General features: G+C 39.9%; 1 protein-coding gene across 1 annotated transcript; it reads right to left on the bottom strand.

The window, feature by feature from the left end:
* Nucleotides 1-13,965: 13,965 nt before the first annotated feature.
* Nucleotides 13,966-15,786, bottom strand: LOC100676158 (lysine-specific demethylase 4D-like). The gene has a single exon (XM_003415653.4). It carries the CDS (start codon nt 15,784-15,786, stop codon nt 13,966-13,968), a length of 1,821 nt encoding a protein of 606 aa, XP_003415701.2.
* Between the last annotated feature and the right edge of the window lie 6,278 nt (nt 15,787-22,064).

Raw genomic sequence — 22,064 nt, 5'->3', positions numbered from 1 at the left:
AAGAGATAAAAGGAAAGGGAAGAAAGCAGAGAGTTGGGGGACCTCATCCCACCAAGAAAGCAGTGCCAGGAGCAGAGTGCATCTTTTGGACCCAGGTTCCCTGTGTGGAGAATCTCCTAGTCCAGGGGAAGATGGATGAGAAGGCCGACAGAGAAAGAAATCCTTTCCCTGGAGCTGATGCCCTAAATTTGGACTTTTAGCCTACTTTACTGTGAAGAAATAAACTTCTCTTTGTTAAAGCCATCCACTGTGGTATTTCTGTTATAGCAGCACTATATGAATAAGACACCAATGTTACCCATAATTTATCATGATCCACAGAGTCGAATGTCATTACATAGTCAATAAAACACAGGTAAACATCTTTCTGGTATTCTCTGCTTTCAGCCAGGATTCATCTGACATCAGCAATTATATCCCTGGTTCCAAGTCCTCTTCTGAAACCGGCTTGAATTTCTGGCAGTTCCCTGTTGATGTACTGCTGCAACCACTTTTGAAAGATTTTCAGCAAAATTTTACTTGCTAGTGATATTAATGATATTATTTGATACTTTCCACTTTTGGTTGGATCACCTTTCTTTGGAATGGGCATAAATGTGGATCTCTTCCAGTCAATTGGCCAGGAAGCTGTCTTCCAAATTTCTTGGCATAGGCCAGTGGGCACTTCCCATGCTGCATTCATTTGTTGAAACATCTCAGTTGGTATTCTGTCAATTCCTGGAGCCTTGTTTTTCTCCAGTGTCTTCACAGCAGCTTGGATTGCTTCTTCAGTACCGTTGATTCTCGATCATATGCTACCTCTTGAAGTGGTTGAACGTCAACCAGTTCTTTTTGGCACAGTGACTCTGTGTATTCCTTCTATCTTCTTTTGATGCTTCACACTTTGTTTAATATTTTCCTAGTAGACTCTTTCAATATTGCAACTCAAGGCTTGAATTTTTTTCTGCAGTTCTTTCAGCATGAGAAATACTGCGCGTGTCTTTCCCTTTTGGTTTTCTAACTCCCGGTCTTTGCACAATTCATTTTAATACTTTGCTTTGTCTTCTCGAGCAGCCATTTGAAACCTTCTGTTTAGCTCTTTTACATCATCATTTCTTCCATTATTTTTAGCTACTTGACATTCAAGAACAAGTTTCAGAGTCTCTTCTGACATCCATTTTTGGTCTTTTCTTTCTTTCATGTCTTTTTAATGACCATTTTGCTTTCTTCTCGTGTGATGTCCTTGATGTCATTCTACAACTTGTGTGGTCTCAGTCATTAGCGTTCTGTGTGTCAAATCTATTCTCAAGATGGTCTTTAAATTCAAATGGGATATACTCAAGGTCATACTTTGGCAGCCTTGAATTTGTTCTAATTTTCTTTAGCTTCATCTTGAACTTGCACATGAGCAATTTACAGTCTGTTTTGGAGTTGTCCCCTAGCCTTGTTCTGACTGATGATATTGAACTTTTCCATCATCTCTTACCACAGATTTAGTCAATTTGATTCCTGTGTATTCCATCCAGCAAGGTCCATGTGTATAGTTGCCATTTATGTTGTTGAAAAAAGGTGTTTGCAATGAAGAAGTAGTTGTTCTTGCAACATCCTATCATGTGATCTCCAGCATCATTTCTATCACCAAGGCCATGTTTTGCAAATACCTATCCTTTTTCATTTCCAGCTTTCAAATTCCAATCACCAGTAGTTATCAATGCATCTTGATTTCATGTTTGATTAGTTTCAGACTACAGAAGTTGGTAAAAATTTTCAATTTCTTCATCTTTGGCATTAGTGGTTGGTGTGTAAATTTGAATAATAGTCGGAGTAACTGGTCTTCCTTGTAGGCATATAGATATTATCTTAACACATTGTGCTTCAGGAGAGATCTTGAAACGTTCTTTTTGATGAATACAACACCATTCCTCTTCAATTTATCATTCCTGGCATAGTAGACTGTATGATTGTCCAATTCAGAATGCCAATACCAGTCCATTTTAGTTTACTAATGCCTAGTATATTAATGTTTATATGTTCCATTTCATTTTTGACGATTTCCAATTTTCCTAGGTTCATACTTTGTACATTCCACGTTCCAATTATTAATGGATGTTTGCAGCTGTTTCTTCTCATTTTGAGTCATGCCACATCAGTACAGGAAGGTTCTGAAAGCTTGACTTCATTCACATCATTAAGGCAGGCTCTATTTTGAGGAGGCAGCTCTTCCCCAGTCATATTTTGAGTGCCTTCCAACCTGAGGGCTCATCTTCCAGCATTATATCAGACAATGTTCCACTGCTCTTCATAAGGTTTTCACTAGTCAATTTTTTTTTTTTTTTTTTAAAGAAGTAGATCACCAGGTCCTTCTTTCTAGTCTGTCTTAGTCTGGAAGCTCTGTTGAAACCTGTCCAACAAAAGTGACCCTGACGGTATTTGAAATACCAGTAGCAAAGCTTCCAGCGTGACAACAACATGCAACCCACCACAGTACAACAAACTAACAGACAAATGATAGCTACTTGATAGCAACTGGTATTGATTTATTAAAGAAATTACCCCAGTGATATCGTATCATTGCGAAAAATTTTTTCACAGTGTGTCAATTGTATTTTGATTTTACTTTTGGTGGGGTATTTTTAGTTGGCTTTCGCTATGCAAAAAAAATTTTTTTAATGTGGTCATATTTATCAATTTTTTATGGCTTATGTATTTTGAGCCATGTTTGAGTCATACTGAGTCCAAAGTGTTAAAGAAATTTTACCATGTTTTCTTCTAGAATTTCTATGGTTTCATATCTCTACATTTACATGTTAGACTTATTTGAAATTATCTTTGTGTCTGGTGTGTGTTTTGAATATAACTTTATCATAAACATAATGGCTACACTGTTGTTCCAATAGCATTACTTTAAAAGTCCATTTTTACCCCACATTGATTTAAGATGCTGCCTTATTAAATGTTCACATGCCATTGTAGCTGTTTCTCACCTTCCTACTCTGTCTCATTTTTCTCTCTGTTACAGATTTATGGTAGGTTTCTGCTTCCAATAAGACTACTTCCTTTTTTTACTCTGTGAAAGTTTGCAGGGATGTTTTAATTTTTACACAGAGATATGAGAATCAGCTTTTCTAATTCAGAAAAACAAAAACCTATAAACACTTTAAAAGAGATCATATGACATTTATAATTAAGGAGAATTGACATCTTTATGAAGTGCAGGCATTCTATCCATAAATATGGCATGTCATTCTATTTGTTCAAGTCTACTTCTATATTTCCTCAAGAACATTTTTAAGTTTTTCTCATACAATTTTTAGACATTAAAAAAAGCGCTTTAGGAGATGGCTGACTAGGTAGACGCTACCTTGGATCCCTCTTGCAACAAAAACTGGGAAAAACAAGTGAATTGATCACATACATGACAATCTATGAACCCTGACCATCAAACACAGATTTAAAGAGTTTACCTGAGTGACAGGTGAACGAAAAGCTGCACCCTGAACCAGCGACCACTTCTGGAACCTGTGACCCACTCCACAGCCTTGAGCCCTCACGGTTCCCTGGTGCCGAGTGGCAGGGCTGATAGCGGCTTGCTGAGGAGGGGCAGGCACGGGACATAGCTTTAACCCCTAGTCCCCTGGGGTAACCTCCATAAAGACTCAGCCAGCCAAGCAGACTGCACACTGACGTGGCTAAGGAGAGAACGAATGAGCAACCACGGGGAAGCAGCGGCTGTTTTTGGAGCCTGGAGCCAGCATCCCAGTCAGAAAACCTTGGCGCTGGGCTTTGGACTGGGCACAGGGGAGCTGAGCACTGCATCCTGAGACAGCACAAACACGGAATGCAGCCCTAGCCCCCAGAAGTGACCTCGGGGGAAGCCCAGCCAGTGCACGCAGGTAGCGCAGCCATGTGGCTGACAGGAGGAGAAGTCACCAGGAGGCAGTGACCGGTTTTGGAGCCGGGAGTGTGGCATCCCAGCCCGGGAACTGTGGTGCTGGGCTTTGGGCTGGGAGTAGAGGAACTGACCACGGCTTCTGAGACAGCACAAGCACAGAACGCAGGCCTGACCCTCAGGGGCAATCTCGACCCAGCCAACGCACACAGGCTACATGCCCCTCTGGAAGCTCAGATAAAACAGTCCTCACCAAGCAAGATAAGTAACTTTGTCTATATTCCTGGGTGCTACTCTCTCCTATCTAGATCCCTCCCCTCCCTTCCCAGGCAGCTTCATTAACATTGGAATTTCCTTGGCCAGAAAGTGAAGTGCTCTGCGGGTTTTTTGTTTGTTTCTTTCTTTGTTTTGTTTTTTCCTAACCCATTCTCCTGGCCTGAGAGAAGCAGCTACAAAAAACCCAGAGACCAAGAATCCTTCCCCGACTTCCCGAAATTGGACTAAAAATACAGAACCAGCTCCAGCCAAGCATATGCGATCCATATCTCGGGCTTTCATCCCTACAGGGAACAAGGTGGCTATTATAATGCAAAGGCATTTCTGATAGTGATCTGAGTGTAATTGTCTTAGCAGATTACTGGAAAGACAAGTTTCCCAGGTCTGATATCTCTACCTATTAAACAGAGCCCTCACTGACCCACAATGGGGAACTGAGGGCTGAAGCTCCACTGAAACCACCTAACCTCCTGCCATAGGGGCTGAGGATAGTGACATCTACCAATCTGTAGAGGTACATACATTGGGTGCCTAAGGTACAGCTGCAGAGCCCACCCACCAAAGTGCTTTAGGAATAGAGACACACCTACCTCACTGGCATTTGGGGAAAGCCTGTCAGCATCCTGCCCCCCCTGGAATGTGACCCCCTGCTGCTACTAGAATCTGGTGCACACAACTATCACCACTACTCCTCTAAGTGAATAGGTGACAGTCTACCCCACACACTTGGTGACCCAAAATCAGATTCTACTCAAGAATAGTGAATGGACTCTTAGGTTTATATTTCTGATAATGGCCCAAACCAGCTGATAAGAGGACATAAGTGATTCAAAGGCTACAACAGTCAAGTCAGTGCAATCTAGTAGCCCATCTACGTATATTGAAAGAAAACAAAACAAGATAAGACTCAGCAAATATAAAATAAATCATTACAATATCTTATAGATGGCTTGGAGACAGCAGTCGATACCAAACCACATAAAGAAGCAGACCATGATTGCTTCTACAACTCCCCAAATAAAAGAATCAAAACCTTTCCAAAATGAAGATACAATCCTGGAATTGCCAGATGCAGAATATAAAAAACTAATTTACAGAATGCTTCAAGACATCAGGGATGACCTCAAAAATGAAATAAGGCAATCTACAGAAAAAGCCAAGGAACACACTGATAAAGCAGTTGAAGAAATCGAAAAGATTATTCAAGAACATAGTGGAAAAATTAATAAGCTACAAGAATCCATAGAGAGACAGCATTCAGAAATCCAAAAGATTTACAGTAAAATTGCAGAATTAGACAACTCAGTAGGAAGTCAGAGGAGCAGAATCGAGGAATTGGAATGCAGAGTGGGGGAGTTGGAGGATACAGCAATTGGCACCAATATAGTTGGAGAAAAATCAGATAAAATAACTAAAAAAAATGAAGAAACCCTAAGAATCATGTGGGACTCTATCAAGAAGAATAACTTGCGTGTGATTGGAGTTCCAGAACAAGGAGGGATAATAGAAAATACAGAGAGAATAGTTGAAGATCTGTTGGCAGAAAACTTCCCTGACATCATGAAAGACGAAAGGATATCTACCCAAATGCTCATTGAACCCCATATAAGACTGATCCAAAAAGAAAATCACCAAGACATATTATCACCAAACTTGCCAAAACCAAAGAGAAAGAGAAAATTTTAAAAGCAGCCAGGGATAAAAGAAAGGTCTCCTACAAAGGAGAATCAATAAAAATAAGTTCAGACTATTCAGCAGAAACCATGCAGTCAAGAAGGCAATGGGATGACATATATAGAGCACTGAAGGAGAAAAACTGCCAGCCAAGGATCATTTATCCAGCAAAACTCTCTCTCAAATATGAAGGCGAAATTAAAACACAGATAAACACAAGCTTAGAGAATATGCAAAAACCAAACCAAAGCTACAAGAAATACTAAAGGAAATTGGTCAGAAAATCAGTAACATCAGATAACAACACAACACAAGGTCACAGGACAGAACATCGTGATGTCACCTCAAATGGGGAAATCCCAAAAACAAATTAAGATTAATTTTAAAAAGAAAAAAATGCTCAAAAGAGGGAATCATAGAAGTCATTATGTAAAAGATCACAATAATCAAAAAGAGGGACTAAATACAGGAGGCATAGAACTGCCATATGGAGAGGAAAACAAGGCAATATAGGACAATACAAGTTAGGTTTCTACTTAGAAAAATAGAGGTAAATATTAAGGTAACCACAAAGAGGTCTAACAATTCCATAACTCAAAATAAAAACCAAGAAAAACATAACGACTCAGCAAACATAAATTCAACTAATATGGAAATGAGGAACACACAATTTACAAAGAAAAACGTCTCAGCACAAAAAAGTAAGTGGAAAAATGAAATTGTCAACAACACACACGAAAAGGCATCAAAATGACAGCACTAAACACATACTCATCTATAATTACACTGAATGTAAATGGACTAAATGCACCAATAAAGAGACAGAGAGTCTCAGACTAGATAAAGAAACATGATCTGTCTATACCCTGCCTACAAGAGACACACCTTAGACTTAGAGACACAAACAAACTAAAACTCAAAGGATGGAAAAAAATATATCAAGCAAACAACAATCAAAAAAGAGCAGGAGTAGCAATATTAATTTCTGACAAAATAGACTTTAAAGTTAAATCCACCACAAAGGATAAAGAAGGACACTACATAAGGATTAAAGGGACAATTGATCAGGAAGACATAACCATATTAAATATTTATACACCCAAGGACAGGGCTGCAAGATACATAAAACAAACTTTAACAGAACTGAAAAGTGAGATAGACACCTCCACAATTATAGTAGGAGACTTCAACACACCACTTTTGGAGAAGGACAGGACATCCAGTAAGAAGCTCAATAGAGACACAGAAGACCTAACTGCTACAATCAACCAACTTGACCTCATAGACCTGTACAGGACACTCCACCCAACAGCTGCAAAGTATACTTTTTTTTTCTAGTGCACATGGAACATTCTCTAGAATAGATCACATATTAGGTCATAAAACAAACCTTTGCAGAGTCCAAAACATCAAAATATTACAAAGCATCTTCTCAGACCACAAGGCCATAAAAGTGGAAATCAATAACAGAAAAATCAGGGAAAAGAAATCAAATACTTGGAAACTGAAAAATACCTTGCTCAAAAAAGACTGGGTTATAGAAGACATTAAGGAGGGAATAAAGAAATTCATAGAATGCAACGAGAATGAAAACACTTCCTATCAAAACCTCTGGGACACAGCAAAAGCAGTACTCAGAGGTCAACTTATATCGATAAATGCACACACACAAAAAGAAGAAAGAGCCAAAATCAGAGAACTGTCCCTACAACTTGAACAAATAGAAAGTGAGCAACAAAAGAATCCATCAGGCACCAGAAGAAAACAAATAATAAAAATTAGAGCTGAACTAAATGAATTAGAGAACAGAAAAACAATTGAAAGAATTAACAAAGCCAAAAGCTGGTTCTTTGAAAAAATTAACAAAATTGATAAACCTTTGGCCAGACTGACTAAAGAAATACAGGAAAGGAAACAAATAACCCAAATAAGAAATGAGATGGGCCATATCAACAGACCCAACTGAAATTAAAATAATCATATCAGATTATTACAAAAAATTGTACTCTAACAAATTTGCAGACCTAGAAGAAATGGATGAATTCCTAGAAAAACACTACCTATCTAAACTAACACAATCAGAAGTAGAACAACTAAATAGACCCATAACAAAAAAACAGATTGAAAAGGTAATCAAAAAACTCGCAACAAAAAAAGCCCTGGCTGGGATGGCTTCACTGCAGAGATCTACAAAACTTTCAGAGAACAGTTAATACCACTACTGCTAAAGGTATTTCAGAGCATAGAAAAGGATGGAATACTACCGAACTCATTCTATGAAGCCAGCATATCCCTGATACCAAAACCAGGTAAAGACGCCACAAAAAAAGAAAATTACACACCTATATCCCTCATGATAATAGATGCAAAAATTCTCAACAAAATTCTAGCCAATAGAATCCAACAACATATCAAAAAAATAATTCACCACGACCAAGTGGGATTTATACCAGGTATGCAAGGTTGATTTAATATTAGAAAAACCATTAATGTAATCCACCATATAAGTAAAACAAAAGACCCAAATCACATGATCTTATCAATTGATGGAGAAAAGGCATTTGACAAAGTCCAACACCCATTCATGATAAAAACTCTCAGCAAAACAGGAACTGAAGGAAAATTCCTCAACATATTAAAGGGCATCTATATTTTAAAAAAAAAAAAAAAATTTTTTTTTTTTTTATATTACAAAGCTAACAGCCAACATCACCCTAAATGGAGAGAGCCTGAAAGCATTTCCCTTGAGAACAGGAACCAGACAAGGATGCCTTTATCACCACTCTTATTTGACATTGTGCTAGAGGTCCTAGCCAGAGCAATTAGCCTAGACAGAGAAATAAAGGGCATCTGGATTGGCAAGGAAGAAGTCAAATTATCTCTATTTGCAGATGACATGATCTTATACACAGAAAACCCTAAGGAATCCTCCAGAAAACTATTGAAACTAATAGAAGAGTTCGGCAGTCTCAGGTTACAAGATAAACATACAAAAGTCACTTGGATTCCTCTACATCAACAAAAAGAACATCAAAGAGGAAATCACCAAATCAATACCATTCACAGTAGCCCCCAAGAAGATAAAATACTTAGGAATAAATCTTACCAAAGATGTAAAAGTCCTATGCAAAGAAAACTACAAAGTACTAGTGCAAGAAACTAAAAGGGACCTACATAAGTAGAAAAACATACCTTGCTCATGGATAGGAAGACTTAACATAGTAAAAATGTCTATTCTACCAAAAGCCATCTATACATACAATGCACTTCCGATCCAAATTCCAGTGACATTTTTTAATGTGATGGAGAAACAAATCACCAACTTCATATGGAAGGGAAAGAAGCCCCAGATAAGTAAAGCATTACTGAAAAAGAAGAAGAAAGTGGGAGGCCTCACTCTACCTGATTTTAGAACATATTATACAGCTACAGTAGTCAAAACAGCCTGGTACTGGTACAACGACAGGCACATAGACCAACGGAACAGAATTGAGAACCCAGATATAAATCCATCCACATATGAGCAGCTGATATTTGACAAAGGCCCAGTGTCAGTTAATTGGGGAAAAGATAGTCTTTTTAACAAATGGTGCTGGCATAACTGGATATCCATTTGCAAAAACAATGAAACAGGACCCATACCTCACACCATGCACAAAAACTAACTCCAAGTGGATCAAAGACCTAAACATAAAGACTAAAACGATAAAGATCACGGAAGAAAAAATAGGGACAACCTTAGGAGCCCTAATACAAGGCATAAACAGAATACAAATCATTACTAAAAATGACAAAGAGAAACCAGATAACTGGGAGCTCCTAAAAATCAAACACCTATGCCCATCTAAAGACTTCACCAAAAGAGTAAAAAGACCGCCTACAGTTTGGTAAAGAATTTTCAGCTATGACATCTTCGACCAGTGCCTGATCTCTAAAATCTATATGATTCTGTTAAAACTCAACCACAAAAAGACAAACAACCCAATCAGAAAGTGGGCAAAGGATATGAACATGCATTTCTCTAAAGAAGATGTTCAGGCGGCTTACAGACACATGAGAAAATGCTCTCGATCATTAGCCATTAGAGAAATGCAAATTAAAACTACTATGAGATTCCATCTCACTCCAACAAGGCTGGCATTAATCCAAAAAACACAAAATAATAAATGCTGGAGAGGCTGCGGAGAGATTGGAACTCTTATACACTGCTGGTGGGAATGTAAAATGGTACAACCACTTTGGAAGTCTATCTGGCGTTTTCTTAAAAAGTTAGAAATAGAACTACCATACAACCCAGAAATCCCACTCCTCGGAATATACCCTAGAGAAATAAGAGCCTTTACACTAACAGATATATGCACACCCATGTTTACTGCAGCACTGTTTACAATAGCAAAAAGCCGGAAGCAACCAAGGCGTCCATTAATAGATGAATGGTTAAATAAATTATGGTACATTCACACAATGGAATATCACACATCGATAAAGAACAGTGAGGAATCTGTGAAACATTTCATAACATGGAGGAACCTGGAAGGCATTATGCTGAGTGAAATTAGTCAGATGCAAAAGGACACATACTGTATAAGACCACTATTATAAGTTCTTGAGAAATAGTATAAACTGAGAAGAACACATTCTTTGGTGGTTATGAGAGGGGGGAGGGAGGGAGGGTGGGAGAGGGTTCTTTACTGATTAGTTAGTAGATACAACTACTTTAGGTGAAGGGAAGGACAATACTCAATACAGGGAAGGTCAGCTCAACTGGACTGGACCAAAAGCAAAGAAGTTTCCAGGATAAACTGAATGCTTCAAAGGTCAGCGGAGCAAGGGCGGGGGTTTGGGGACTATGGCTTAAGGGGACTTCTAAGTCAATTGGCATAATAAACTCTATTATGAAGACATTCTGCATCCCACTTTGAAGTGTGGTGTCTGGGGTCTTAAATGCTAACAAGCAGCCATCTAAGATGCATCAAATGGTCTCAACCCACCTGGATCAAAGGAGAATGAAGAACACCAATGTCACACCATAACTATGAGCCTGAGACAGAAAGGGCCACATGAACTAGAGACTTACATCATTCTGAGACCAGAAGAACTAGATGGTGCCCGGCCACAACCGATGACTGCCCTGACAGGGAGCACAACAGAGAACTCCTGAGGGAGCAGGAGAACAGTGGGATGCAGACCCCAATTTGTCATAAAAAGACCAGACTTAATGGTCTGACTGAGACTAGAAGAATCCCGGCAGTCATCGTCCCCAAACCTTCTGTTGGCCCAGGGCAGGAACCGTTCCCGAAGACATGGAAGGGACTGGACAATGGGTTGGAGAGAGATGCTAATGAAGTATCAGGTGGACACTTGAGACTGTACTGGCATCTCCTGTCTGGAGGGGAGATGGGAGGGTAGAGAGGGTTAGAAACTGGCAAAACGGTCAGGAAAGGAGAGACTAGAAGAAGGGAGAGGGCTGACTTATTAGGGGGAGAGTAAATGGGAGTATGTAGCAAGGTGTATATAAGCTTATATGTGACAGACTGACTTGATTTGTAAACTTCCACTTAAAGCACAATAAAAATTATTTAAAAAAACACTTTATCTGTGTATTTTTGGGTTGATATTATAAATAAGTTACTTAGTCCAATATATCTCTAAACTGGGTATTGTTAATATGCAGTTTATATAAAGGCTATTAATTTCTGCATATAAATTTTATAATCTGAATTTTCCTGTTGTTTGTGGTAGTTCTTTAGTTGCATTTCTTGAGTTTTCCAGGAATTCAAACATATCAGCTGACAAAAACAAGTTAATTTTGTTTCTTCCTTTCCATCACTTATAGCTCTAACTTTTTTGCTTTATTAACTGCATTGGTTAATACTCTAATTCCATTTTAATTACTTGCAGAATTGCCTTCAATATTTTCCACTAAGTAAAATGCTAGCTTTTAGGCTGAGATAGCTAGATACATAAATTTTTTCATCTTAAGGAAGTGTTCCTTGATTCCTAATCGTGTGTGTGCTTAAAATAAGACTCGAGTGTTGAATTTTGTTAAATGCCATTCCCCAATCTGTGGAAATGATTGCATAATTTCTTTCTTTTTTTTTGGATGCATGAATGAGAATAAATTATATCACTAGATTTCTTGATTTCAAACCATCATTGCCTTTCTGCAGTAAATGCAATTTAAAAATCAGTGTTCAGAAATAATCTTTGTGTATAATTTCCTCTCATTGTGCAATTTGTCAGTTTTTTTCTATCAATATTGTGCTCATTTTAAACGGTGCAATTTTTTCTTCTTTATGGATGCCTAAATAAATTTGGAAATAATTGCTTTTGAAAGGTTTCACAAGATTCCCCTGTGAATTGCTCCTAGTAATTTCAAAGAGGTAGTAGCTCTATTGATATTTTTCACGATTTCTTACATAGAGATTTATGTTTTAGATTTCCTATCTCTTCCGGAATCGGTTTTAGTAAATTAAACCTTCCTAGAAAATTATTCATATATCATGGATTGAATTGTGTCCCCCCAAAATATATGTCAACTGAGCTGGGCCATGAGTCTTAGTATTGTGTGATTGTCCATCACTTTATGTGACTTCCCTATGTGTTGTAAATCCTAACACTATGATGTAATACGATGGATTAGCAGCAGTTATATTGATGAGGTCTACAAGATTAGATAGTGTCTTAAGCCAATCTCTTTTGATATATAAAAGAGAGAAGTGAGCAGAGACATGGTGATCTCATACCACCAAGAAAGAAGCACTGGGAGCAGAGCGCATCTTTTCGACCTGAGGTTCCTGTGCTGAGATGCTCCCAGACCAAGGGAAGACTGATGACAAGGACCTTCCCCCAGAGCCAACAGAGAGAGAAAGCCTTCCTGGAGCCACCACCCTGAATTCAGACTTGTCGCCTACTGGACTGAGAGAATAATTTTCTCTTTGTTAAATCCATCCATTTGTGGTATTTCTGCTATAGTAGCACTAGATGACTAAGACACTATATTATTGGGGTATTTTATTGATTTATTAGTTATGCTGTTTAAAAAAATTTTATTGAGTTTTTGGTGAAAGTTTACACAGCAAATTAGGTGTCCATTTAACAATTTCTACATAGAATGTTCAGTGACATTGGTTACAGTTTCCACATTTTATCAACATTCTCCTTATTTTCATTCTGGTTGTTCCATTTCCATTATTCTTGCTTCCCTGCTCCCACCTTCCAGCCTTTTCATCTTTGCTTTAGGGTAAATATTAACCACTGGGTCTCAGATAGATCAAAGTTTAAAGGGTATTGAAGGACAGTAGTCTCCAGAGTCCCCCAGTCTCTGCCTGTCCACTAAGTCTGACCATTTTGTTAAAGATTTTGAGTTTTGTTTTGCAATTTTCTCCTGTTCTATCCTGGACCATCTGTTGTGCCTCAGTCAGAATGATCTGTAGTGGTAGCTGGGCACCGTCTAGTTCTTCTGGTGTCTGAATACGTGATGAGTCACTTTGTTTTAAATATCTCTGTATTATATAATTCTGATTTTTAAAATATAGATTAACGACTTTTCTTTCCTTGGTAGATACACACTAAGAACAATGAATTTCATAAACATCAGTTAAGTCACAAATCATTTATTTGAGGACAAATGGTCAAATGTAATGGACAGCAATGGGTTTAGGGACTACTAGGCAGGGGAAGTATCCTAAAGATGACATCAGAAACAAACAGTATTCATGGCATCCAGGCCATGGAAGGAGACACAGGCAGATAAGTGTCCAGGAGTCATCTGAGGGTCTCTGAGAGGTACGACAACATCCTATGGCAGTTTTAAGGGTGGGAAGGTCCACTTTCGCGGCCAGTGGTATCCCTGCTTGTCATGGTATGATAAAGCATCAGGCAGCCTGAACGTGTGCCACTTCTTGGAGGTAAAAGGGTCTTCACCAGAGAGAGCTCCAGCACCAAAGGTGGAGCTCGGCTAGCAACTTCCAACATTCCTGAGGCTGGGAGTGTCAGAGGCACAGCCACATTTTCAATAGCCCTTCTTTAAGCCCAGAGGCTAAAGAACACCCATTGTGGTAGACGCGCCTCAGAACTCAGAGGTGCAGCTACATCTATTTAGTCTCCAGAGATCACAGTCAGGGGTGCAGGAGATTTTGGCAAACTCATCTCGGGGGAAGGATCTTAGAGGCATAAGAGTGGTCCATGGCGATAACTTTCAGCAAGTTCACAGGGGTTGCGCAGTCCCCAGTTGTGGCACTGGGGAATTTTCTCAGAGGTATAATGAAGTTGGGAGGAGTCATTGGAACAATGTCAGGGAGATTCACTGTAATGGTGTCCAGGGACAGCAGGCATGGGCCAGGGTGCACTGGAGAGTCAGAATCCAGTGGGGGCCCCAGGGGTTGAAGATCAGGGGCACAACAGCACCTGCAAGCTTTAGTGGAATTCTGGGGTCCAGGGCTCACAGGTGCAGAGTCTTCTATCAAATATTCATTCCCAGGTAGGGGCTGAGCCTTGGGGCCCAGAACTGTGGATGCTGTGCACCTCTTGGCGGGTGCCTGGATGATCTGTTCCTGAGCCTCAGATTCCCGAGGACGACGACCAGGAGGACGACCACGACCCCTTCTGCCACGTGAAAGCTGGAGATTCAGAGCAGGTGGATCTACAGTCAGCGTCTGTGTCAGACCCGTCTCCCCAGGGCTAGTGGCGGTGGTGATAGCGATGGCGATGGCAGAGGCGTCAGGCTCCACAGCAGCGCTGCGGGCAGTGGAGGAGCACCTGGGTGCAGGGCACACAGGGTCGCAGAGGCGGGAGCCACTTCCAGGGGCCAGAGGCCTAGGATGGGGCGGGGCCTGTCTGGGCTGGAGGTGGCTCACGGCCCTCGCAGTTCTCACGGGTGGCCGGGCCTCCCCCCAGGCGGTCTGTTCCTGGCTTGCTGTCACCGTGGGCTTCCTGTGGTCCACGACCACCCGGTCTCGCCCCTGTTTCCACAGCTCGTAGCGCTCGGGTTGCAGAATGCGCACAAAGGTGTCCATGGAAAACGTGACCCTGGCCTCCCCACAGCTGCACTGAGACGCCACTTTGCCATAATCGACCCAGCGCGGGGTGGCAAAGTTGATGGCTTCGGCACAGTTGAAGCCGTGATTGAAGCCAGCGTGGTAGCCATAGGGGAACGTCACCATGAACTCGCCAGCCTCCTGGGTGATGCGACTGAAGGGAATGCCATTCTCCCTGAGCACGGTGGGCGAGATGAGAGCCACCTTGTGCCGCAGGAAGGTCTCACAGCCCCGCGCACTGCCCGGGAAAAGCTCCCTGGCCAGGCGTTCCAGGCGTCGGCCGTGCTCCGGGGGCACCGCGTACCACGTTTTGGGCTCCCCGAAGTGCAGGTAGTTGATGCTGTACAGGTCCATGTCCTCCGTGTGCCAAGCGAAGGTGGTCTTCCACATGCCGAAGTACAGGTAGGGCGTGTTGACGCCTTCGATGACGACCCCGCACTCCCGTTCCAGCAGGTCCTGAATTGTTCCCAGGTTTCCGAGGTTCCAGTGTTCAGTGTTTCCATCAAACAAGGAGCCGCTGATGTCGGCGCCATAAATCGGAGAGTCGTACAGGCGGTTCTTCCAGTACTTTCGCTCCAAGTCTTCAAAATCCAGGTGCGGTGGAGTGCGGTATTTGTCACTGTCAGCCAAGTGGCGATACTCCCCCACGGTCATGGCTTTCTTCTTTTTATGGTATTGTGTAAACACATCTGCCTGCCCAGAGACCACCTGCTGCAGAGGAGTGGCTATTAGGATGTCATTGACATCATCGTAGGTCTGTCTGGCTTTCCATTCCTTCGGTGGAATTACCTTAGCCAGGCCTGCTCGGTGTGCGCCTTGGGATTCCATGTAAGCGACATATTTGTTGAAATCTTTAAATTCTTCCATGGTTGGATAAAAGGTCATGATGGTACAACTTGGGTTCTGGGTACCATAATGCTCAGACTTCATGGCTGCAAGAGAAAAAGAGGCAGATTCCCCAGGTTTTAGGTATGTTCTAGATACCTGAGAATGCTGGAGAGTAACTTTTTAAAATACATTTTTATCAATTGTAATGTGTTGGTTTATCTATGAGGCAAAACTCAAGACTTAAACTTTTAAACAAATGTGGTATCTTTCCAGGCTTGCTGATTCACTAGGGGAGCTCACTTGGATCAGTATTTTTTCCCAAAGGGAATAGAATTTATTCCGTGGAACGGGTACTTAGAGTCAGGGCCTGGCTGAGTGCTCTGTGAGGTTCCTCAGTTGGGAGTCTAACTCCGTCCAGTTGATCTAATCTTTTCCCACATCTAGAAACCCTCTCATTTCCATTAATACCAGCCAACTAAATGCAATGCTTTTTCCTAAAAATGTTTGAGATTTTTACCGAGAAAAAAAAAATTCAAAACCACAAGACTGAAAAAACAATTAAAAAATAAAAAATATTTTAAAATTCAGGAAAATGATAACATACCAATGTGTAGCATTCCTTCTTAAATCAATGTAAAACTTACAGTAACTTCTTTAAACTTGGAGTCCCTAAATGGTGCTAACAGTTAATGTGCTCAGCTGCTAACCAAGAATTTGGAGGTTTGAGTCTACCCAGAGAGAATGGCCTAGTGATCTACTTCAGAAAAATCAGCTATTGAAAACCCACTCCACGGAGCAGAGTTCTACTCTGACACACATGGAGTCTCTATGAGTCAGAAACAACTGGACAGCAAGTGGTATTTTACTAGCTTTTAAATTTATATTAAGAAAATTTTCCTTTTATTTCTTATAACTCTCTTGCTCACAAGCAAAAGTAACAGAAAGGTAAACTAACCTACCTTCCACCGGCCAAATCCTGATTTCATACGAAGATTCTTCAAGCCCCAGAGAGATGGTTTCCTCCCAGCCACCAAATGAAGCCCACGTCCTGATGATCTCAGCTTTATACCTCAGCTGTACTCTAATTCAATCAACACCCACATAAAGCAATCAAAAGGTTGGGTTACTGATTGGCCTTTCCACTTAAATCAAGGTTTTTTATAAAAAAAATAAACTTAGAGAAAGCTAAGAGTTTGAAATTAAAGGGGCGGAGCCCTGGTGGCACAGTGATTAAGAGCTATGGCTGCCAACCAAAAGATTGGCAGTTCTAATCCCCTGGCTGCTCCTTAGAAACCCTATTGGGCAGTTCTACTCTGTCCTTTAGGGTTGCTGATTCGGAATCGACCTGATGGCAACGAGTTTTTGAATGTCAACCCGGCAAATATTAAACAAAAGCAACCTGTTATAATGACAGAAAGTAAGGAAGTGCTCAACAACAAAGAAACTTTGATGGGTCATGTCAAAGAAGCACAGGCGCCAACTGAGAGAGATCCCAACGGCCAAAGCTGGACCAATTCCGGCAACAAAATAAAGTAGCATTGGATTATAGTCCAAAGAATAAAATAAATATCCATGAGTTCATAATGATAAAAAAAATGACTGAATAAATTTATAAATGGCTGGACAAATCTCTCCTGCAGAAGAAATCCAAATAATTTATGCAGATATTGATGCTATTGCCATTTAGTAGGCTGACTCACGGCAGCCCTAGCACAATGGAATGAAATACTACCTGGTCCTGGGTCATACCTGTATTCACTTGTGGATGAGATCATAAATTATGCAGATGTTGTTGTGTGTGACTCATAGCGACCCTATGGAACACAGGGTTTCCAAGGCTGTAATAATTAGGCAAGCAGACTGCCACATCTTTCTCCCATGGGGCAGTGCCTATTGGGTTTGAACTGCTCAACTTTCACGTGGCAGCCAACCTCAGTTAGCAGCTAAGCCCTTCACCACTGGGCCACCAAAGCTCCTTGAATTATGCAGATACTGCACCCTAAAGGAGAGGGAGCATAACCCCAGTCCTTACGTGTGACTTTCTTCCAAAGAGTAGCACATGGAAAGATGGGGAAAAAGAGTAGTTTTATAGAGAAGAGACCAGACAAACACTAGTTCAGCCAGATGGTCAAGGCTGATATCAATAGTCACAAATCATGTTGATAATATGCACCCTGATATGATGTGACACTTTAGGTCTGTGATCTTCCTCCAAAAAACCCATAACCCCAGTCTATCCATGAGAAAAACATCAGATAAATTCCAGTGAAAGGGAAACTGTTAAGGTCATCAAAAACAAGCAAAGCCTGAGAAACTGTCACAGCCAAGAGGAGCCTAAGGAGGCAAAACAAATAATGTAATGTGGTAACTTGGTTAGAATCCTGGAACAGAAAAAGGACATTAAGTAAAAATGTTTTTAAAATTTCACCAAAAATCTGGATAAACTATGGACTTAAGCTAATATTGACATATTGCCCCATTAAATGTTCCATACTAACGTATGATGTTAATAACAGGGGAAATGTGTTTGGGGGAGGGGCTATATGGGAACTTTGCATTTATATGTTTTTTTTTCCTATAAATCTAAAATAGTTCTAAAAAGTGAAGTCTATTAATAACATGTAATACAATAAATAATAAAAAAGAGAAGGCACAAGTACACAATATTAGACATAAAAATTTTTGAAACACAATGAAGAGTTTTAAAACAGTCTATAATCAATACTGTTCAAAGGAATATAAACCAAATAATTCTATAAACCACTTTATGCGTCTTAATTTTTTTAGAAGCCAAAGCAGTCTTTTTTTTTTTTTTACATTTTTAAATGATGAAATATAGCATGCTTATGGACAATGCATAAAGCATATATGTACAGTTTAACAAAGAACTATAAACATAAGTGTAACCACCACCCATGTCGAGAAATAATAATGCCTGCTCTTCCTCCCCCAAATCACAATTACTTGGGGGTGATATTAATGACATTGTTTGATAATTTCCGAATTCTATTGGATCATCCCTCTTTGGAATGGGCACAAATATGGATCTTTTGCAGATGGTTGGCAGGTAGTTGTGTTCCAAATTCCTCAATATAGACAAGTGAGCGCCCCAGTGCTGCATCCATTTGTTGAAACATTTCAGTTGGTATTCCATCAAGGTTTTATGCCAAACCTTTTAATGCAGTTTGGATTTCCTCCTTCAGTACTATCAGTTCTTAATCATATGCTACCTCCCAAAATGATTGAACGTCAACCATTTTTTTTGGTACAGTGACTTTTTGTAATCCTTCCATCTTCTTTTGATGCTTCATGCATCCTTCGATTTTTTGCCCCTAGAATTCTTTAATATTGCAACTAGAGGCTTGAATTTTTTCTTTATTTCTTTCAGCTTGAGAAATGCTGAGCTTGTTCTTCCTTTTTGGTTTTCTAACTCCAGGTCTTTGCACATTTCATTATAATAATTTTCTTTGACTTCTCTAGCTACCCTTTCAAATATTCTGTGCAGCTCTTTTACTTCATCATTTATTCCATTCACTTTAGCTACTCTGTCCAAAAGCAAGTTTCAGAGTCCATTTCTGATGTCCATTATGGTCTTTTCTTTCTTTTCTGCCTTTTAAATGACCTTTTGTTTTCTTCATGTAAGATGTTCTTCTATTTTTTTAATTTTTATTGTGCTTTAAATGAAATTTTACAAATCAAGTCAGTCTTTCATATAAAAACTTACATACGCCTTGCTATTTACTCCTAATCGCTCTCCCCTTAATGAGACAGCACACACCTTCGCTCAACTGTCTATTTTCGTGTCCATTCGGCCAGCTTCTGACCCCCTCTGCTCTCTCATGTCCCCTCCAGACAGGAGATGCCAACATAGTCTCATGTGTCTATTTAATCCAAGAAGCTCATTCTTTACCAGTATCATTTTCTATCCCATAGTCCAGTCCAATCCCTGTCTGAAGAATTGGCTTTGGGAATGGTTCCTATCTTGGGGTAACAGAAGGTTTGGGGACTATGACCTCCAGAGTCCTTCTAGTCTCAGTCAGACCATTAAGTCTGGTCTTTTTATGACAATTTGGGGGTACTACTGCTTTCCTGCTCCCTCAGGGGTTCTTTGTTGTGTTCCCTGTCAGGGCAGTCTTTGGTTGTAGCTGAGCACCATCTAGTTCTTCTGATCTCAAGCTGATGTAGTCTCTGGTTTATGTGGTCCTTTCTCTCTCTCGGGCTCATAATTACCTTGTGTCTTCGGTGTTCTTCATTCTCTTTTGCTCCAGGTGGGTTGAGACCCATTGATGCATATTACGTGGTCTCTTGCTAGTGTTTAAGACCCCAGAAACCACTCTCCAAAGTAGGATGCAGAATGTTTTCTTAATAGATTTTGTTATGGCAATTGACTTAGATGTCCCCTGAAACCATGGTCCCCAAACCCCTGCCCCTGCTACGCTGGATTTCAAAGCATTTAGGAAATTACTTTGTTGTGCTGACCTCTCCTGTACTGTGTGTTGTCTTTCCCTTCATCCAAAATAATCCTTATCTACTATCTGATTAGTGAAAACCCCCTCTCCCTCCCTACCTCCCTCCCTACCTCCCTCCCCTCTCTTGTAACCATCAAAGAATATTTTCTTCTCTGTTTAAACTATTTCTGCAGTTATTATAATAGTGTTCTTATACAATACTTGTCCTTTAGCAACTGGCTAATTTCACTCAGCATAATGCCTTCCGGATTCCTCTATGTTATGAAATATTTCACAGATTCATCATTGTTCTTTATCGATACGTAGTATCCCATTTTGTGGATATACCATAATTCACTTATCCATTCATCTGTTGATGGGCACCTTGGTTGTTTCCACCTTTTTGCTATTGTAAACAGTGATGCCATGAATATGGGTGTGCTTATATCTGTTCGTGTAAAGGCTCTTAATTGTCTAGGATATATTCCAAGGAGTGGGATTGCTGGATCATATGGTAATTCTATTTCTAGGTTTTTAAGGAAGTGCCAAATCAATTTCAAAAGTGGTTCTACCACTTTACATTCCTGCCAGCAGTGTATAAGTGTTCCAGTTTCGCTACAACTTCTACAACATTTATTATTTTATGTTTTTTGGATTAATGCCAACCTTGTTGGAATGAGATGGAATCTCATTGTAGTTTTGATTTGCATTTCTCTAATGGCTAATGACCGTGAGCATTTCCTCATGTATCTGTTAGCTATCTGAAAGTCTTCTTTAGTGGAGTGTCTGTTCATATCCTTTGCCCATTTTTTAATTGGGTTATTTGTCTTTTTGTAGTTGAGTTTTTGCAGTATCATGTAGATTTTAGAGATCAGCTGCTGATCGCAGATGTCGTAGCTAAAAACTTTTTCCCAGTCTGTAGGTAATCTTACTCTTTTGGTGAAGTCTTTGGATGAGCATAGGTGTTTGATTTTTAGGAGCTCCCAGTTATCTAGTTTCTCTTCTGCATTGTTAGTAATGTTTTGTATACTGTTTATGCCATGTATTGGGGCTCCTAAAATTGTCTCTATTTTTTCTTCAAAGATCTTTATCATTTTAGATTTTATAATTAGGTCTTTAATCCATTTTGACTTAGTTTTTGCTCATAGTGTGAGGTATGGGTCTTGTTTCATTTTTTTTGCAGATGGATATCCAGTTCTGCCAGCACATTTGTTAAAAAGACTGTCTTTTCCCCCATTTAACTGACTGGGCCTTTGTCAAACATCAGCTGTGGCTGGATTTATGTCTGGATTCTCAACTCTGTTCCATTGGTCTATGTATCTGTTGTTTTACCAATATCAGGCTGTTTTGACTACTGTTGCAGTATAATAGGTTCTAAAATTAGGTAGAGTGAGGCCTCCTACTTTGTTCTTCTTTTTCAGTAATGCTTTACTTATCCAGGTCCTCTCTCCCTTCCATATGAAGTTGGTGATTTGCTTCTCCATCTCGTTAAAAAATGGCATTGGAATTTGGATGGGAATTGCATTGTATCTATAGATGGCTTTTGGTAGAATAGACATTTTTACAGCGTTAAGTCTTCCTATCCATGAGCAAGGTATGTTTTTCTACTTATGTAGGTCCTTTTTGGTCTCTTGCAGTAGCGTCTTATAGTTTTCTTTGTATAGGTCTTTTACATCTCTGGTAAGATTTATTCCTAAGTATTTTATCTTCTTGGGAGCTACTGTAAATGGTATTGATTTGGTGATATCCTCTTCAATGTTCTTTTTGTTGGTGTAGAAGAATCCAACTGATTTTTGTATGCTTATCTTGTATCCTGATCTCTACTGAACTCTTCTATTAGTTTCAATAGTTTTCTTGAGGATTCTTTAGGGTTTTCTGTGTGTAAGATCATGTCATCTGGAAGTAGAGATACTTTTACTTCTTACTTACCAA

The sequence above is a fragment of the Loxodonta africana genome, chromosome 7 (assembly GCF_030014295.1).
Source record: "Loxodonta africana isolate mLoxAfr1 chromosome 7, mLoxAfr1.hap2, whole genome shotgun sequence".
NCBI lineage: Eukaryota > Metazoa > Chordata > Mammalia > Proboscidea > Elephantidae > Loxodonta > Loxodonta africana.
This window is presented reverse-complemented; position numbering and strand designations above follow the sequence as displayed.